Source organism: Musca domestica, unplaced genomic scaffold, assembly GCF_030504385.1.
Source record: "Musca domestica strain aabys unplaced genomic scaffold, Musca_domestica.polishedcontigs.V.1.1 1, whole genome shotgun sequence".
Lineage (NCBI taxonomy): Eukaryota > Metazoa > Arthropoda > Insecta > Diptera > Muscidae > Musca > Musca domestica.
The window spans coordinates 24,432,766-24,452,127 of NW_026712114.1; the positions used below are offsets into that span (position 1 = coordinate 24,432,766).

General features: G+C 35.1%; 2 protein-coding genes across 9 annotated transcripts; both read left to right on the forward strand.

Annotated features, from left to right (window-relative positions):
- Positions 1 to 719: 719 nt before the first annotated feature.
- On the forward strand, positions 720 to 1,866 carry LOC101899966 (uncharacterized). Its single transcript, XM_005180059.4, has 2 exons — positions 720 to 1,022; positions 1,082 to 1,866. Exons 1-2 carry the CDS (start codon positions 798 to 800, stop codon positions 1,691 to 1,693), a joined length of 837 nt encoding a protein of 278 aa, XP_005180116.1. The 5' UTR covers positions 720 to 797; the 3' UTR covers positions 1,694 to 1,866.
- Positions 1,867 to 9,211: 7,345 nt separating this feature from the next.
- LOC101897797 (glutathione S-transferase D7) lies at positions 9,212 to 14,500 on the forward strand. Of its 8 annotated transcripts, none has more exons than XM_005180046.4 (5): positions 9,212 to 9,657; positions 13,238 to 13,551; positions 13,684 to 13,825; positions 13,879 to 14,130; positions 14,213 to 14,500. In XM_005180046.4, exons 2-5 carry the CDS (start codon positions 13,286 to 13,288, stop codon positions 14,273 to 14,275), a joined length of 723 nt encoding a protein of 240 aa, XP_005180103.2. In that variant the 5' UTR covers positions 9,212 to 9,657; positions 13,238 to 13,285; the 3' UTR covers positions 14,276 to 14,500. The 8 variants fall into 8 exon arrangements, with proteins under 8 accessions (XP_005180103.2, XP_019891142.1, XP_058976904.1 ...); XM_020035583.2 differs by having other exon boundaries at positions 13,252 to 13,551; XM_059120921.1 differs by having other exon boundaries at positions 13,342 to 13,551.
- Positions 14,501 to 19,362: the final 4,862 nt, after the last annotated feature.

The following is a 19,362-nucleotide window of genomic DNA, read 5'->3' on the forward strand; positions in this document are numbered from 1 at the left end:
AAAATTTGGCTTCTTTGACTTCAAATATCTTTACACGTATTTCGGAGTATAATCCCGTTTTTTTTGATGAGACACATTTTGTCTCTTTCAAATGGCCTCTGTATCGATAGGGCTTTGGTTTTGAAAATTACGATTGCCGTAGGGTTTGCATGAGCTCACATTTAATCTCTAAGTTTTAATCTGATGTGGTCCTCCCATTTCTAAAGTAGAAACGAAAATAATATCTACCGGTCTTCCGTTTTTAGTCATCCCAGACTGTACCACCGGCCCACGTTAGAATATCAACAACAAAACAAAGGCATTTGCATCTGCTGGGACAATGCAGTTGCACTATTAGTTGTAATTCCCTTTGAGTGCTTGTACGCATCTGTCAACGCGCATACCTGTGAATCAAAACAACACCAGCAACAACAACAAAACCCTGCTAAAAATTTTCCAAGAAAAATCACAATATTTGCATAGAGGAAATGTAGGAAAATTACCTGTCCTTAAGTCACAGCCTGAAACATAATCTGACCTTTGCAAATAATTTTTAAGTGATTTGTGATCGGTTACAAGGTCGCCTGTGGAAAATGAGGTGTCTGTCTCGGTGTTAACTAATGTATTGACTAGTGTATTTTTCCAAGAAACCAGACGAGACAAAAGTAATTTTAAAAATGTTGGAAGGACATTTGTCCTGTGGACAAATGATATCCTTGCTATAAATAGCACAGGATATGTTGCAAAAATACATCAGTCAGACGAAGTTAGTTGGGCAGTGAAGATCAGTGAATTTGGAAAGAAAAGAAAATAAAAAAATGAGACCATTTAGATTGTTTTATGTAACAGCCATAGTTGCGTTGGGATCCCATGTTACGGCTGTGCCCATAGAAGCAACAGTGGAGCTAGAGACCACGGGGAATTCAAGTAATAATGAACAACAGGAAACAGTGGGAGTAGAAAAAACCAAACAGCCGGTGACACCAGGGCCCAACGCAACAGATTTGGAAACATCCAATTCGAATGCAGATCCTACTTATGTGGTAAGTTAATTTTCCAAAATTCGGAGTTTCCATTAATGAAAATGCCATCATTTTCCTAGTTACCCGAACATCATTCATCAGCCGGCACAGCACCATTTGATCCCTCAGTATATGCGGGCTATTTGACACCCGAAGCCTTCCAGCAATATCTGGCACAATTTGCCGGGGCCTTTGCTCCCTATGCCTATCCTGGTTATGGTGCTGCACCAGCTCCTGTCTATCCTGGCCCCTTTGCTGTTCAAACGGGTTATGATGGCTTTTTGGTGCCATCCATTTCGGCAAATTTGGCAGCTACCGGTACTGCTGCTTCCACTTCGGTCATTAGCAACATCTCAACTGCCCTACAAAATCTTTTCACCACCCTGATGAGTTCAACAATTTTCCAAATGGTCCTAACCGCCTTGGGGGCATTGGCCATGATCTTGTTTGGCGGTGCCATTACAACGGCTATTTGCAATCTAACACCTATCTGCAATATCTCCTTCAAAGCAGTATCCTATCTACGTGGTGCTGGTGCTGACGATGTCGGACGCATGCTGGCCGAGGAAATGACACCGGAACGGGTGAGACGTGCTGCTGAATTTGTACGAAATGCCATTCGCAAATACAAAGAAATGCAGAGTCTAATGCATGCCGAAGAGAATCATTATGTGAATAATGGCGAGGAATGATGATACGAATAATTTGTATATGTAGCTGCAACCTTCCCACCTATCCCAACCGAGAATTTGACAATAACGAGTAGTTTAGTTTAGCGCTAAAGTGTAGGACTCTTAGCTATAAGTTGTAATCTAAGTATATCATGAAGTATTTTCTTCGTAATAAAATAATGTATAAATGTAAAGATCATGATTTGTTGAAATTTAAAGCGATATGGTGAAATTTTGAATATTTTTGTGGAGGACGCGACTAGTTTTATAGAGGACCCAACTGGCTTCTTCTACAAGGTACAAAAGGCAATGAAAATTTTTAAATGAAATCACCAATATTTTTGTAGTAAGTCCTTGAAAAAATTATTATTTGCCAAATTTTAAAAAGGATTTAAAAAAAAAGTTTCTAATTTTGTCCGAAAATACACTGCAAAAAGCATTTCAAAAAATCAGGGAATGTTTAAAGAGGTATTGAGAAGGAAGTTTTTGAAGAATAATATAAAAAAACAGTTTAGAATTCAGGATTCTGGACCTGCAAGTCCTCGAAAATAGTTTTTTTTCTAAATTCTCAGCAAACGGACAAAGTTTAAAAATATCGGATACCTCTTAATTTAAACAAAAACAAGTAAAAAAACCTTCTAAGTGCTGCTGGGCCGAACTTTTAATACAGACCACCATTTTGAAGGAACTTAAAATTAAAAAAAAAAATAATTCTATGGAAAAATACCTCTCCAATGAAACCCCTTATATGGAGGCAAACGAAGCCGTGTTCCTTCATAAGTAATTTTTAGGCTGTAATTAATATTTGTCATAGGATGTAGTACCTATTACGAACTTCAGTTACGAATTTTAAAACAATTCCGGTTAATAATGTCGCTAAAAAATCATAAAAATACCGAATATGGAGACGTATCCTTATATGAGGCTATACAAAGACGTGGACCTGCATACGCTATTCTTTGTCGTAGGTTGTAGTACCTATTTCGAACTTAATATACGAAATTTGAAATTATTTCCGTAAAAGATATCACTAAAATTATCAAAATACCGAATATTATGAGGTACCGATATATGGGGGCTATATAAAAACGTGGACCTACATGCCCCATATACGAAAATAATATGCCTACTGCCAAAATACACATATTTGCAAAGTTTTAGTCTTCTATCTCCATTCGTTCGAAAGATAGTGTGATTACAACAGACAGAGAGGCGGACACTGCTAAATCGACTAAAATCATCAAAATACCAAGTATTGAGGAGTTCTGTTGTATAGGAGCATGCGATATCGTGGACCTATATAGACAATTCTATTCCAGAGGGTAAAGTCCCCGAAGGAACTCCTTATGTGGATTTTCAGACAATTTCATTGAAAATTATACCGTAATATAGGGACTATAAGAAGACATGGACCTGAATACACAATTTTCAGTTATAGACGGTAGTACATATTAGGAACTTCGAAATCAACGAAATTGAAAACAATTGAATATTGAATATCGGTAGGTATCGTTATATGGGACTATACAAAGACGTAGACCTGCATAGAAAATTTTCCGCCATAGGTTGAAGTATCCATTACGAACTTCAAATACGAAATTTGAAAAAATTCCGGTAAAAACCGTCATTAGAGGTCTCTGTCGGTTTGTCGTTTGGAGACTAAACTAAATTGGGTATTGGGTGAAGGAATAGAGATTAAATCGTGAATTATTATATGGATGTTACTGTTAGTGCCTGTTGTTAAGATATGAAGGTAGTTTTTGGAAATGCGTTCTATAATTGTACGAAAAGTGCTAAGTGGTACTAAATTCGGGAAGAAATAGACCTGGAATTCCGAAATTTGATATTGAGATTTCTGTAGGTATCTGGGATTGAGATATGGAGTTGGGTTTGTAAATGTGTACTGTAATTTTTAGAAAAGTTCTAAATGTTGCTAAATATGGATCACTGCTGGTGTGTAGGATGGAGTGTTATAGATAGTTTTAGATATGCGTACTAAAGTTGGTAATGGGTGAATGGGTAAGACTGGAGTCTTGAAATTTGATATGGATGCCACAGTTAGTGTCTGTGGTTGAGAGAAGGAGCTGGTTTTAGATGTGAGTACTATAATTTCATGAAACGTACAAAATTAATTACTTGGTGAAGGAATAGAGTTGAAATTAAAAATTTGTTATGGATATCACTGTTGGTGTCAGTGGTTGAGCAAAGGAGCATGTTTTTTTAAATTTGGCAATGGGATTAATTTAAAAGCTGGAATCCAGAAATTTTATGTTGAGGCCTCTTTTGGTATCTAAGTGTGAGATATATAGGTGTCTTTCTAAATGTGGACTATAGTTGTACGAAAAGTACTAAATAGTTCTAAGTTTGGTATATTGTGAAGGTATGGGCTTAAATTCTGCAATTTGATAGTACTAATTTTGAATCACTGAATGTTGAAGGGATAGAGCTGAATTTCTAAAACTTGATATTGATGTCACTGCCTAGGGTTAACATGTGAAGACGTTGAAGTAGTTTTGAACAGAAAAACGGGATGTGGGTCCATTATGCAATGGTTTTACTAATGTCATCCTCGGTATGGCTTAAAATTTATAGATTCTGAAGACCTTTTGGTGTAAAAGTTAAACATTTTCGCAATATTATTTCCGAAAAAGGAAAATATTGAATAATATATAAAACTTTTAAAGTCTGAAAATTTGGTATATATAATATACAGGGTGAGATAAAAAACTGCAACAAAACCAAACGCCATAATTTGTACTTTTTTTTTTTTTATTTTTATTTAAATTTTATTGACTGAAAGCAAAAAATGTCGAAAATAGCATCAAATTTTAGAATAAGTTTAGATTTGTTCGAATTTGGCATAAATTTTGGCCTTTAAACGACCAATGAAAACGTCACACGCTGCCCGAATGTTGATCTCCGGTATTTAGGCCCATGCCCGGCAAAGCGCTTGCTTGAGGTGACCGACACTTTGGTATTTATTAGTGCCAACCTTGCTTTCCAAAATACTCCAGACACAAAAGTCCAACGAATTGGTATCCGGAGATTTTGGTGGCCATTGTGCGCTGGAAATGAAACGAGGAACCTCTCTTTGGCAAGTAAACTGCTGGACAACGAATGTTTTCTCATCGGAGAAAATCAAATTCGGTAGTTCACCACTTTCGGCCAAGCGAAGCAACTCTTTAGCTATTTTTTTAGTATATTTTCTTTCTGTTGCGGTGTAAATTCTTGAAATTTTTTGGAATTTCAATGGTTTTACCCCGAGCTCATTTCGCAATATTTGCCAAGTGGAATATTGCGGTATGTTCAGCTCACGAGCCATTTTTCGGCCACTGCGTCGCGGGCTTCGATCAAGTCGCTTCTTTACTTTTCGAACCATTTCTGCTGATGTTGCTATTTTCTTCCGTCCACTTCCTTGACGTTGGGCTACGCTACCAGTATCAGGGTAACGAGCGATGGTATGAGACACAAAAGATTTATTTACATTTAAATGCTGGAGTGCTCTAACGATAGCCACTTGTGGTTTTCCAGCCAAATTTAAAGAAATCACACTATCACGCTTGAATTCCATCACGAATAACTTTCTTTCAGGGAAATTCTCACCAAAATGCTTTCATACGCTTATAAACAATATAATGAGCTGTCACTGGAATAATTTTAACAGCTGTCGGACGATTGGCTTAGATTTGAAAGCAGTCTGAATATTGTTACCGTTTTTTCATCTCATCCTGTACGTACTATATAATTGTACTAAGTTAGGTATTGGGTGAAGGTATAAAGCTGCAATCTCAAAATTCCATATTGAGGTCTCTGTTGGTATCTGATATTGAAATATGGAGGTGCTTTTGGTTATGTGTGCTATAATTGTTTGAAAAGTACTAAATAGTACTTAGTTTAAATCACTGCTGGTGTCTGGGATAAAGAGATATAAATTGTTTTGGATATCCGTACTAAATGTTACTATGCTTTGTATTGGGTGAAGGCATGGGGCTGAAATTCTGAAATTTCATATTGAGGTCACTGTTGGTTTCCATGATTTCGAAGGAAAAATTTTTAATTAGGTCATTGTGCAATGGTTTAATAATGTTCTCCTTCGTTAATTTTTAAAAATGAACGATTTTGAAAAGATTTTTGTGTAAAGGTAAACTTTTTTCTAATATTATATTCGAGCTCTCAGAGGATAAAAACTTTTCAACAGACAATTTTATATCCTATATTAACCGATTTGGGGAAAATGTGTCCGGCAGGCTGATGCGCCCGGTGATTCTTGAAGGATTTGTCTGCATTGCCGCAAACTTGACGAAATGCTCTATTTTTATGAAACTTAATTTCAATATGGTAAATATCGAACCACTCCTTCTCTTACCTCCCAAACAGACGATCAATTTTTCAAAATAAATTCATATCTCTCATCGAAACGAAGAGAGTGTCCAATTTTTTAAAAACTTCCACAATTGTAATATAAGTGCCAGATTTAATTTTGATATATGAACAATTCAACGATGTGGTCCAACTCGTCTCAGCAGCTCCCTCTCTCAAAAAAAAAAAACCAAAATAATTCACCTTTTTTGACACATCCCAATAGGTGTAAACCTTGTAATAGTACTTCCACATTTTCAACAGTAGATCTGGACTGAGGAATGCATTCTAGCATAATCGACCAATAAATTCCAACTTGATTTTTATTTATTTCAATATATAAGGTTTTACTGTCGAATTGAATTGACCCTTTTTAATTATTTTAAATTTATATGCTCAAAATTAAACGTTCTACCCTATTATATACGTCATTTGACTAGGAATCGAAAAAACAAATGTGAACCCACCCAACATACCTTAAACCTCTTGGCTTCACCATTACAATGGTAACTACAAGAAATCAAGTTTTTATTGTTTCTAATAAAAACCGACTATAAACATGGCCAATTTTATAAAAGTTAATGATATTTACAAAAATACACCTTTATTTATAGTAAAACCAAAATAATTTATTACACTACATTTTTCTTTCGAATAAAGATACACATCAAAATTAAATACACCATTTCCGTGAAAACAAAAAAACCAACACTGATTTGCCACCATTATGTTCCGATTAGCATTGACTCACCCCACGCCACCCCCTAAATATTACACCCAAAAGGAACCACAAATATAAATGGATTACTGAAAATGTAAGCTTAGTCAAGCGTGTGGTCGGTCACTCGCCATGTTGTAATGGGTATATTGACCCATTAGAATGTGTTCGCTCAATGCCGTCCGGCCTGAAGCAGAGCAGAATAAAAAAGCTGAACAGAAATATAAATTGTTACAAATTGTGGTTGTGGTACTGCAAATTGTTTTTTTCGTTACACACACAAACACATGCACACCCATACCCTATTCCTGGCATTTAGTTCCGTTGTATAGTCATTGTAATAAAAGGGTAAATTCGAACAAAACTTTCCCAAGAACAACTTTCCCTTGACCATCTGGCCATCAATTGAATACGGCATGAGTTTGTAATAACAAAATCCCCCCCAAAAAATAAACTGTCCCGCCAAATAAAAAACCAGAACAACACCAGCTGACTGGGCTAAACTTTAAAACGTTGTTGAATTTTTAGTTGTGGAAAATTTTCTTTGTGAAAATGAAAACCAAATGCACGTCAACAACGGAAATGCTTCGATGATACTAGAATATTTAGTTATTCTGTTATATCCATTGCATTGCATTGTGGGTAGTGACTGGTGTTTGTTTGTGTCACTGTAGGAAAAAGTAGGCGGGCATATGGGTGATTCCATGAAATAAATTTGTGAATGACTAAAGGAGTTAGTAGAAGTAAAGTGTCATTATGGGTTATATAACCGAAAATGTTGACAGATTTGACCAAAAAAAATTGAATTAAATTTGTCATTCGAAAGATTGTCAAAAGCCCCAAAATGTACAGGGTGAGATAACAAAACTGCAACAAAGTCAAACTCCATAATTTAAATTTTTTTTCTAAATTTTATTGAATGAAAAATGTCGGAAATATCATCAAATTTTGGAATAAGTTTAGATTTGTTCGAATAGGTTACCTCTGGCACGAATTATGGCCTTAAAACGGCCAATGAAACCGTCACACGCTGCCTGAATGTTTCTCTATGGTATTTTTCTAAAATACTCCAGAAACAATAGTCCAACGGATTGGTATCCGGAGATTTTGGTGGTCATTGTTCGCTGGAAATGAAGCGATGAACCTCATTTTGTAACCATTCTTGGGTGGCGCGTGCTGAGTGCTATGTTGCTCATTCCTGTTGGAATATCCAAGGTGTGCGACCAAAACGTTTGAGTGACCAAGGCTTTAATACACCCTCCAGAATACTTTCGCGATAATATTCGGCATTTATTCTGATGCCACGGTCGATTAATACGAGCGGAGAGCGACCATCGACCCACACCATCACTATAGCCTACGCTTGAGTTCCAAATTCGGCAGTTTATCACGTTCGGCCAAGCGAAGCAACTCTTTACCTCTTTTGAGTCTATTTTCTTTCTGTTGCGGTGGAAGTTCTTGCACTTTTTGGAATATCAATGGCTTTACCCCGAGCTCATTTTTCAATATTTGCCGAATGGAATATTGCGATATGTTCAGCTCACGAGCCATTTTTCGGCCACTGCGACGGGGGTTTCGATCAAGTCGCTTCTTTACTTGTCGAACCATTTCCTTATTTTCTTGACGTCGGGCTACGCTACTGGTAGCATGTTTTTTACGGTAACGAGCAATGGTACGAGACACAAAAGATGTATTCACATTTAAATAGTAGAGTGCTGTAGCGATAGCCACTTGTGGTTTTTCAGCAAAATATAAAGAAATCACACTATCACGCTTGAATTCCAATACGAATAACTTTTTTTCTGGAAAATTCTCACCAAAATGCTTTTCTGCGCTTGTAAACAATATAATGAGCTGTCACTGTTGTAATATTAACAGCTGTCGGACGAGTGGTTTGGAAATGACAGTAGTCTGAAGTAGGTTGCAGGTTTTTTATCTCACCCTGTATGTAATATTTCTACTCAGATTATATCTAATAGCTATTCGACAAACATGACATAAACATGTATAACATGAAAAATCTGAAGCCAAACCTTACCCTTGGGTAATGGTAAATTTTCTTACTTATTTTTCATGCAAATTATATCGTTCCAATATCCAAATTTCCTTTCCAATATCCAAATTTACTCGCAGTCACCCATATGGGACAAAAAATAAATTTGTTCGATTTTTTAAGTGGGGCAGAACAAAAAAATTATCGTCTGTCTCCTAGCAACATGTTTTTGGTAAACACTACCCACACACACACACGCTCATTACAACTAATACATGTTGGAATAACAATCAAGCCAGGAACGAAAAACATTACCGCCGTATTGGCTGGTAGCAGTAGCGCTATTATTATTATTTACCACAAGTGAAATTCAAAAGTTCCTCAACAAACAATCCTACCCATTCATACATTTTTCATACATACCTAACGTATGTCCACCTATAAAGCAAGCTTGACCACCGTCACATCAAGGAGAAGCGTATCGAACGACGCCACTCACAGACAGTTATTGTTACTCTCACCACGCTACACACTCACACTTGGCCCGTTATTACCATTGTCATTTGTAATCACAGTCGTTGCGACGTGTCCTTTTCCACCGGAGGATACACTGGGCAAGGCAAGAGTTCAGTCGAAAGCGTTCATAAGACGATAACCATTCCACGGGGCCACAACATCATCATTTGAATAATTTAACCAAAGGAAAAGTGTCTCTCCGTCTGTCTGCCTGTCTGCCAGTCTCTATTGCCCGGGCGCGCATTCAATTAAAGTCGAACAAAACTGGGGAATTGCATAGATTCAGTGCAGGTGGTGCAACACAAGTTTGTGCATCAACTCAAGTAAGTAGTTCCGGTCGGTTCGTAAGACAAGACATCAAACGCAAGTGTGCGACGCCATGAAATAACAGCCAAAATAGTAAGAAAACCAAAAGACAATTGATAATTTGCAACAATAAATGAGAACAAAGTAAATTTACGATATCCGGTTGGTGTTTGGTCAATTCAAATCTACGTTATCTATTTAATTGTGAAATAAAGCATAGTTTTGGGCGCACGCAAAATAATGATAATAATACGCACAGTGTTGTCAGTTGGGATATTTTTGCAAATCGTTAATTATGTGAAAAGCATTTTACAAACCAAATGCCCCAAACTCAGTCAGAGTCCCAGCTAAATGGCAGTGATAATGTCCTACGCTTCAAAAAAAAAAAGGTTTTCATAATAGTTTTAGTAAAGTCGTAAAATTGGGTTTACAAAAATTAAAAAAACAAAGATTCGAGTTTACAAGTCTTGTAACTTAAAACCAATACAGAAAATCGAGAAATTAAACTGGCCACTGAAAAACTAATATATGAAATGAGAAATCCAATTTCGGGGTCTATACAAAAAGTGGACCTTAATTGGATTTGCTTGCATTGTGAGAAAATACCCATAAAACCACATTTTTACCGCAAATGTTTCAAAGTTGGAATTTAAAATTTGTAATTATTCTGCACTTCCAAATTTTCGTATAGCCCCCATATAATGGTACCCGCCAATATTCCGTATTTTGATGAATTTAGCGACATTATTTATCGGAATTGCTTCAAGTTTCCTATTTTAATATCGTAACGGCCTATGACAAAAATATACAGATCCAGGTTCATATAGGCCCCTTGTTTTAAATCCAGTATGTTGATGACCAATATCATCAGTCCGTACCAACAAACCACATGCTCACGGCTTTTTTATACCCCCCACCATGGTATGTAGGGTATATTAAGTTTGTCATTCCGTTTGTTACACCACGAAATATACATTTTAGAACCCACAAAGTATATATTCTTGATCAGCAAAAAATTCTATGTCGATTTAGCGATGTCCGTCCGTCTGTGGAAATCACTCTAGCTGCCGAACGAAATAAAAAAGGTTGATAAAATTTTACTCAATTCTATATTATGTCTAAAGGACTTTTGGTATTTAAAATGGGTCATGTAGTTCCTCGTGTTGGTATAGAACCCATATAATGGTACCTCCCGATATTCGTTATTTTGATGATTTTAGCGACATTATTCACCAGAATTGTTTAAAATTTGGTATTTGAAGTTGGTAATGGATACTTCAGACTAAGACAGAAAATTGTTTGTGCAGGTCCACGTCTTCATATAGCCCCCATATAATGGTGCCTCTCTTTATTCGGCATTTTGATGGTTTTAGCGACATTTCTCACCGGACTAGTTTCAGATTACGCATTTAGAATTCGTAACTACAGTCTGTGTCAAACAATTGTCTATGCAGGTCCAGGGAGTGGATTCTTGTTCTATGAAAATATGAAATGAAAAATATTTACTTTATAAAATTTTTCATTTTACAATTCTTTCCTTTATAAAAGTCTTCGTTTTACATTTTCACAGAACAAGAATTGAGGTCCAGGTCTTCATACAGGACCTATATATCAATACCTCCCTAAATTCGGTAATTTGACGATTTTAGGTACAATACTCACCAAAATTGTTTGAGATGTCGTGTTTGAAGTTCGATTGGAAGCTACAGCCTGTGACAGGTGTCTATGCAGGTCCAGGTCTTCGTATAGCTCCGATATAACGGTATCCCCCTATATACGGTGTTTAGATGATTTTAGCTACATTATTCACCCTTTATTTCAAGTTTCGAATTTGAATATGGATATATATTTGACAAACAAAGCCTATGTACGCCCAAGCCCTAAATTCCAAAATACTCCAGACACAATAGTCTATCGGATTGGTATCCGGAGATTTTGGTGGCCATTGTGCGCCGGAAATGAAGCGAGGAACCTCATTTTGTAACCAATTTTTGGGTAGCGCATGCTGAGTGCGATGTTACTGAGTGCTGTTGGAATGTCCAAAGTCTGCGGCCAAAATGTTTGCGTGTCCAAGGCTTTTATTCTGATGCCACTGTCGATTAATACGAGCGAAGAGGCACCATAGGCTGTTATGGCAGCCCACACCATCACCATGGCCGGCGCTTGAGTTCTAGTGGCCAAAAGAAGGTGCAATTTTTTAACTGACCTCTTTGGCAAGTAAAAAAGATCATTTCGTTTGTTTACAAACTGCTGGACAACGAATGTTTTCTCATCGGAGAAAAACAAATTTTGGTAGTTCATCTCTTTCGGCCAAGCGAAGCAACTCTTTAGCCCTTTTGAGTCGATTTTCTTTATGTTGTAAGTTATTGCACTTTTTGGAATTTCAATGGCTTTACCCCGAGCTCATTTTTCAATATTTGCCGAATGGAATATTGCGATATGGTCAGATCACGAGCCATTTTTCAACTACGGGTTTCGACAACTCGGGTTTCAATCAAGTCGTTTCTTTATTTTTCGAACCATTTCTGCTGATGTTGCTGTTTTCTTCCGTCCACTTCCTTGACGTCGGGCTATAAGGCACAAAAGATTTACTCACATTTAAATGCTGGAGTGCTCTAACGATAGCCACTTGTGATTTTCCAGCCAAATATAAAGAAATCACACTATCACGCTTTAATTCCATCACGAATAACTTTTTTCTGGAAAATCCTCACCAAAATACTTTTGTACGCTTGTAAACAACATAATGAGCTGTCACTGGAATAGTTTTAACAGCTGTCGGACGAGTGCCTTATAAATGACAGCAGTCTGAAATTGGTTGCATTTTTTTCATCTCACCGTGTAGATATTTCGGCCGATTTCCTGTATTTTATGCACTAAACACGACATATATATCCGATTCCAATGAAATTAAGAATGTGTAATGGAATTTGGTATTTTCGGCCGATTTTGTATATCTGATACACCAAATACGCTATGTATCTCCAATTTCAATGCAATATGGAAGGTGTGACGGAATTTTGTCCAAAAATAAATGTTGTCAAATTAGATTGAAATCGGTTTAGATTGGGATATGATTTTATTAGGAAACATTGACCCACAATGCCTTTGCAATGTTATAAAGCTAACAGTAAAAAACTACACAAAAATTTGAAGTAGGTGTAAAATGTGAACTAGACTTATGAACTAGTTCAATTAATATTCGGAATTATATGGAGCTTTATATTAAAGGGACACAGTTTCCCAATTCTGGAGTTTAAATGCAGATGGAGTCGTACAAATACTGTTTTAAAGACACTGTATAAATTATTTATGAAATGGCTTCGAAAAACTCCCATTCCAGGACAAATCATATAATCGATTTTGGTGATTGTGTCACACAAAAAAATTTAGAAATTTCCTAATTACTTTCACGCCACTGTGTTTTTGTACCAACAATGTCAACACGAGTTCACAGGACATGTTTACATTTGTGCGTTTGTGGGGGGTAATTACTCTTAGATAATTGAGTACTCCTTAAACGAGTTATTGTGTATCTTTGTGCCCTCCTCCCCCTCCAAAATCGAACACTGACCGTTGAAGCAATTATCAATTTGTTGTTGTTTTTGTTTTTTTTTTTGTCTCCACTGATATTATTATTGGCTGTTCATTTCATGTGGTGGTCGAATTTGAGTTTGTATTGCCTAGGCCAAAAAACCATTTGGTCATTTCGTTTTCAATTATGCTCCAAGAGACAACTCAAATTGTTAAGGAATTTGTCTATTGCCTTTTGCTTAGAGGCGGCAACATGACACCCACCCTCTACTATTTGCCACCGAGTCCGCCGTGCCGCTCCATACTGCTGCTGGCGAAAATGTTGGATGTGGAATTTGACCTGAAGGTCATTAACATCATGCAGGGGGAGCAAATGAAACCGGAATTTCTCGAAATGAATCCGCAACATTGTGTGCCAACATTAAATGATGACGGCTTAGTCCTGTGGGAGAGGTAAGTTGGCAAAAAGAATTTTTTTCTACTGGTTCAGGTAATGTAATGTCGGATTGTTTACGAGGTCATTAAAGTGTTTAAAATGGATGCTGATGGGATTTTTATTTTATTGTTGTTATTATTCCGTTACAGCCGAGCCATTTTGTCGTATATGGTTTCAGCATTTGCCAAAGAAGATACACTCTATCCCAAGGATGTGCGGGTGAGAGCATTGGTGGATCAACGTTTAATGTTTGACTTGGGCACGCTATATCAACGTATGATGGAATATTATGTAAGTAATGGAATTTACCGAATACGTGCAAAAATAAAAATTGCCAATTTCAGTTTCCCACCATGTTCATGGGAGCTCCGCTGGATGAAGCAAAAAAAGCCAAATTATCCGAGGCATTGGGCTGGTTTGATGAAATCCTCAAAGGTAGGCAATTCTCGGCTGCGGAACATTTTACAATTGCCGATCTAACCTTGATGGTGACCATATCCCAAATTGAGGCCTTTGGCTTTGATCTACATACATATAACAGGATAAAACAATGGTACAAACGATGCAAGGACCACATGGAACCATATGATTATGCAGTGAGTATTTTAGCATTTTTATTTAAGAATTGTTGTTATTTTATTTATTTATTTTATTTTATTTATTTTTTTTTTTTTGTAGAATTTGAATGGCAATCAAGCTTTGGTACTTGCTGAAATGTTCAAAGAAAAACTACAAAAATAATGGAAACGAGGGGTTACTATCAACGCTCGCCACTGTGCTGGGATAAACGAATTTAGCATGTTTAATCATCTAATGCAGGAGAAAAACCAAAGCATACTTTTAGGAGGTTTTTGGAATAGATCGTAATTTAATTTTAAACGTCATTTATATTTAAATATGTGCAATTTTACGGTATATGTGTTGAACTTAAAACAAAAAATATGGAAATTAAAAAGTACAAGTACTACTTAATATTTGTTATGGTATATATTTTCAAAGAAGGTATTGAGGTCTCGTTACCAGAATATAAGTTACCGAAGATAATTCCTGAATAATTTTTCGAATTAAGTTCCAAACTGAAAGTTTTAATTAATACTAATGAAAAATATGTTAGCTCTGGGTTTCAAAATATCTAACATCTGAAGTTAGCGTACGCGAAGAAAATACTGGACTAATATTTATTTTATTTATTTACTTATTTATTTATTATTATTATTATTATTGTTATTATTATTATTATTATTATTATTATTATTATTATTATTATTATTATTATTATTATTATTATTATTATTATTATTATTATTATTATTATTATTATTATTATTATTATTATTATTATTATTATTATTATTATTATTCATATTATTATAAGGGGTTAACGGTTAATAATGCATTAGAATCTTCGAACAGCCAATTATTTGCTTTCTGAATATTTTGAACATTGTTGGGAAAATGTGCTTTTTACTCCATGCTATGCAATGAAGGACATATCATATTATCATGTAGGTCCACGTCTTCGTATAGCCCCCATATAACAGTACCTCCCGATATTCGGTATTTTTGATGAGTTTAGCGAAAATTTTCACCGCAATTGTATCAAATTTGGTATTTGAAGTTCGTAATGGGTATTACAGGATATGACGGAAAATTGTCTGTACAGGTACACGTCTTGGTATATCCCCCAAATAATAGTACCTCCCTATGTTCCATATTTTGATGATTTTAGCTACATCATTCACCGATTTTTTTCATTTTTCGCATTTGAATATTTTAATGGCTTATGGTAAAAGTTGCATATGTAGGTCCACGTCGTCGTATAGACCATAATATAAAGGCTACATTCGGTATTTTTAAGATTTTATCAGAATTTTTAAGTGATTTTATTTTTTTTTTAATGTTGACAAATTCGTCCCACATTATAGAGGGTTTTCAAATTTTGTCCCGGCCGAACTTACAGCTTTTTTGAAAATTTAGACTTTTTGTGCCGCACCGGTATTGCCTATTTCCGAACTCGATCTAAGTTTGATGATGATAATAATATGATGTATCAAGTTTGGATCAAGTCGGATACTCTCCATCTAAACAAAGATGGGTTAAAAAAAAAAAACAAAAAAACTTTTCTTCCTAACTTACCAAGTTTTGAAATAACCCATCCCACTACCGTGGGTATAAATGTACACTTCCAAGCCCTACAAATAAAAACCAATGTTGTGCAGTTCTCGTACTTTCTGCACCGTTCAAGAAAGTATTAAAAAAAACGGCTTATCTTATCTGAGTGTGACTCTGATTTAAAATTTCACACTTTTTGGTCCTTGTTGATCGTATGATAACAATAGTGACCATATTCTACCTTCAATTTATTTTGTAATCTCGTCGTATATTATCAAATTCTGGCTTCTCTTATGTCTGTGGAACATTCTGAATTTAGAGCACACATTTCCAAGAAGACCGACGCATCGCATCAAATAGTGAATCATGCAATAGTGTGAGATTTAGCTTTTATTAATCGCTCGGAAACAAATGTTTACTATTTTGTACCTTTTAGTATTTCGCACCTTTCAGTTCGTTCCACATCAGTCAAGTACGAAAATCCCGTGGCAAATCGTCCCTATACACAATTTCAAATCTCTTCTTTTACTTTCTCCGTATCCCTCTAATATGAATTTCCAAAAAGTAACAATATTGCACTATATTAATTTTGAGTACTTACGTATCCTTTTAGTTCAAATATTTTTGAATCAACCTTTACATAAATGGTGAGCAAAGTTCTAGATCGCTTAATAACATTAGCATGCCATTTTTACCTTCAGTACTCTTTGTACTCCCAATATACTAAGAGATAAAAATCCATTCATATACCAAAGTGAAACTGAAAATTTTACACCTTCAAATATCAAAATTTCGAGATTCTAGATTCAGTCCCTGGGCGGTCAGCCAATCGCCTTATTTTTTTGGTAATAATGTCATATAATTTTAATGCAAATTAAATTAAACCAAATTTCTTACAGCACAAAAAATCAATTTCTTCATCAGTCGATTGATTATAGCCCACTGACCAAATGAAATATAGGACTTCCCCAAACCACAACGAATTTTATTAATAAATTTAACCCAATTAGGATACAACTTAATCATGTGTATGTGACTAATATTAAATCATCACTTTTGTTTGTATGTATGAGTGGGTTTTTTATTGTCACAAACCTTTGAGGATGTAGCTGTGAGCCAACATTTTTCAACGTGTCGTTGTGTGGTCCATATCATAACAATAAATGTCTGCTTCAGCTGAATATATGTTACACATACACATCCATACATGCATATATACGTATGGGGGTGTGTTCTTCACAAAATTGTTTTATATCACTGCCTGTATGGCTATGTGTGTATCTGTGTTCCTATTACTGGCTTAGGATATTACAAGTGATTATTATTATATGGCGAATCTATGAACGCTGATGGTGATGATGACGATGATGACGATGATGTAGGACATAAAAGTTACTGTCAAAGTTGCAATAATACAAAAAAAAAATAAACTAACTTTGGTAGACACTATTTTTAAATACAAAATCCTCTCGTGTCATCAAAGACAACAGCGGCACATTGTTGTAAACATTAGGGTGGAATGGAGTGTGGGTGAATTATTTATTTATTGGTGATTACAAAATTATTTTTGAAGGTTTTATGTATAAAACTAATAGAGCTAAAATCGTAAATATTAGGAGGAAGGTCATTGTTGGTGCTAATGGGTTTAATAAAACGGAATTTTGAAAATTCGAAGTAGATGGGTACAAAAAGTACTAAAGTTTCGAAAAATTTTTTACCATTGGGTTGAATTTAGACTACTTATTTCGTTTCAAGGTAGAATTTTGACATTCGGTGTGAGGATTTTTAAAAACTCGTATAAAAATTATGAAAGTAACTAAAGGGTTCTAAATATGTTACTACATATATTGACCAACCAGGAACTGAAGTTTGGCATATACACTTTCCAAAATTCAATAATATAAAGCTTATGTAAAGTAATAACGTGTATTAAATGTTTTACTATTTATTTAGTTTAACTCTGAAGCTAGGAATGAAAGTGGCTTCGAATACGTACCTTTTGGTACCATATAAATATACCTCCCGATATTCGATATTTTGATGAATTGCGTCACATTTTCAGCGTCTTTTTTTTTCAAATTTCATATTTTTATTTCCTACTGGGTACCAATGGAAGTAAATTTGCTTATACAGGTCCATATTTTCATGATTTTCTCCACATTGTTCATCTTCTCTGATAGAAGTTGCAGGTTTACGTACAATCCCATATAACTGTACCTACCAATATTCGATATTTTTATAATTTTGATCACATTTGTTAACGGAATCGATTCCAATTTAGTGTTGGGAGTTCGTAATGGGTATCAGTATCTAAGCTTATACATTTCTACGACTTTCCGTATTTTAATAATTTTATTCATATTTTAATGAAAGTTCGGTATTGCAAATTTCTTATAGAAGAACAAAAATAAAGCCCGCTCGAATAATAGATCACGGCACTTAGTCTCAAAAGTACAACATTCTAGATGATAAAGAGTGTTAATTGTTTTACTGCTTTCTTACTAGTACTAACAATAATGGTACCGGAAATAGTACGAAAAGTAAAAACTATGTTAAGTTCGACTTGACAGAAATTTCTATACCCTCCACCATATGATATATAAAATTTGGAAATTCTGTTATATGGGGCTGTACGTATATTAAATATTTATTGAGAGACATTTTCACGAGATTCAGTCTTGGTGCGTAGATTTTTTTGAAAAACGTGCATGTGAATTTTTGGAAATATACCAAAAATTTTAAAAGCCCACGAAATGTTCTAAATGGTACTAAACTTCTAAAATGGTACGGATAGAGGTATATAATTGGAAACTGGTGTAAGAAGAAATCTTGGAAAGTAAGTTTGATATATGAAGATGGGTTTGGAAATGTATACTATGTGTGTGAACTGTACTAAATGGTACTTAATTTGGAAAACTTTGGTTTAGGGTGAACAGATGAAGCTGAAATCGTGAAATTTTGTATTGGAGTCCCTGTTGGTAGTAGGTTTGTGAGGTGGTTTTGGTAATGTGTACTACAAGTGCACGAAAAGTACTAAATAGTAATATATTTGATACAATTTGATTTAGTAAAATATATAGTGTTTGAAATCTGAAATTTGGTATTAGGGTCGCTCTTTATGCGTAACCTGTACATATGGAAATGGTTTCGGAAATGTACGAAAAGTAATTGTACGAAAAGTACTAAATTGTACCATATTTGGCACAATTTGGTACTGAGTGAATATATAGTGTTTGAAATCTGGTACTAAAGTCACTGTTCATGTGTAGCCCGGACATATGGAGGTGGTTTCGGAAATGTGTACTATTTTTGTACAAAAAGTATAGAATGGTATTGTATAAGGTATTGGGTGAAGGAATAGAGTTAAAATTCTGAATTTTAAAATTTAAAATACATAAGATGGTTTGAGATTTGGCGTTGGTTTGGAAATGCGTTTTATATTTGTATGAAAAGTACTTAAAGTGGGTGAAGGGAAAATGAAATTCTCAAATTTGATATTGAGTTCTCTCTTGGTATCTGGTATTGAGATATAGAGGTGGTTTTGGAAATGTGTACTATAATTGTTCGAAAAGTACTAACTAGATTTAATTTTGGATCTCTGTTCGGGTCTAGAATGAGGAGATGTACATTATTTGGTATATGGATACTAAATGTTACTTAATTTATATTGGGTGAAGGGATAGAGCTGAAGACTTTGAAATACTAAACATTTTCCT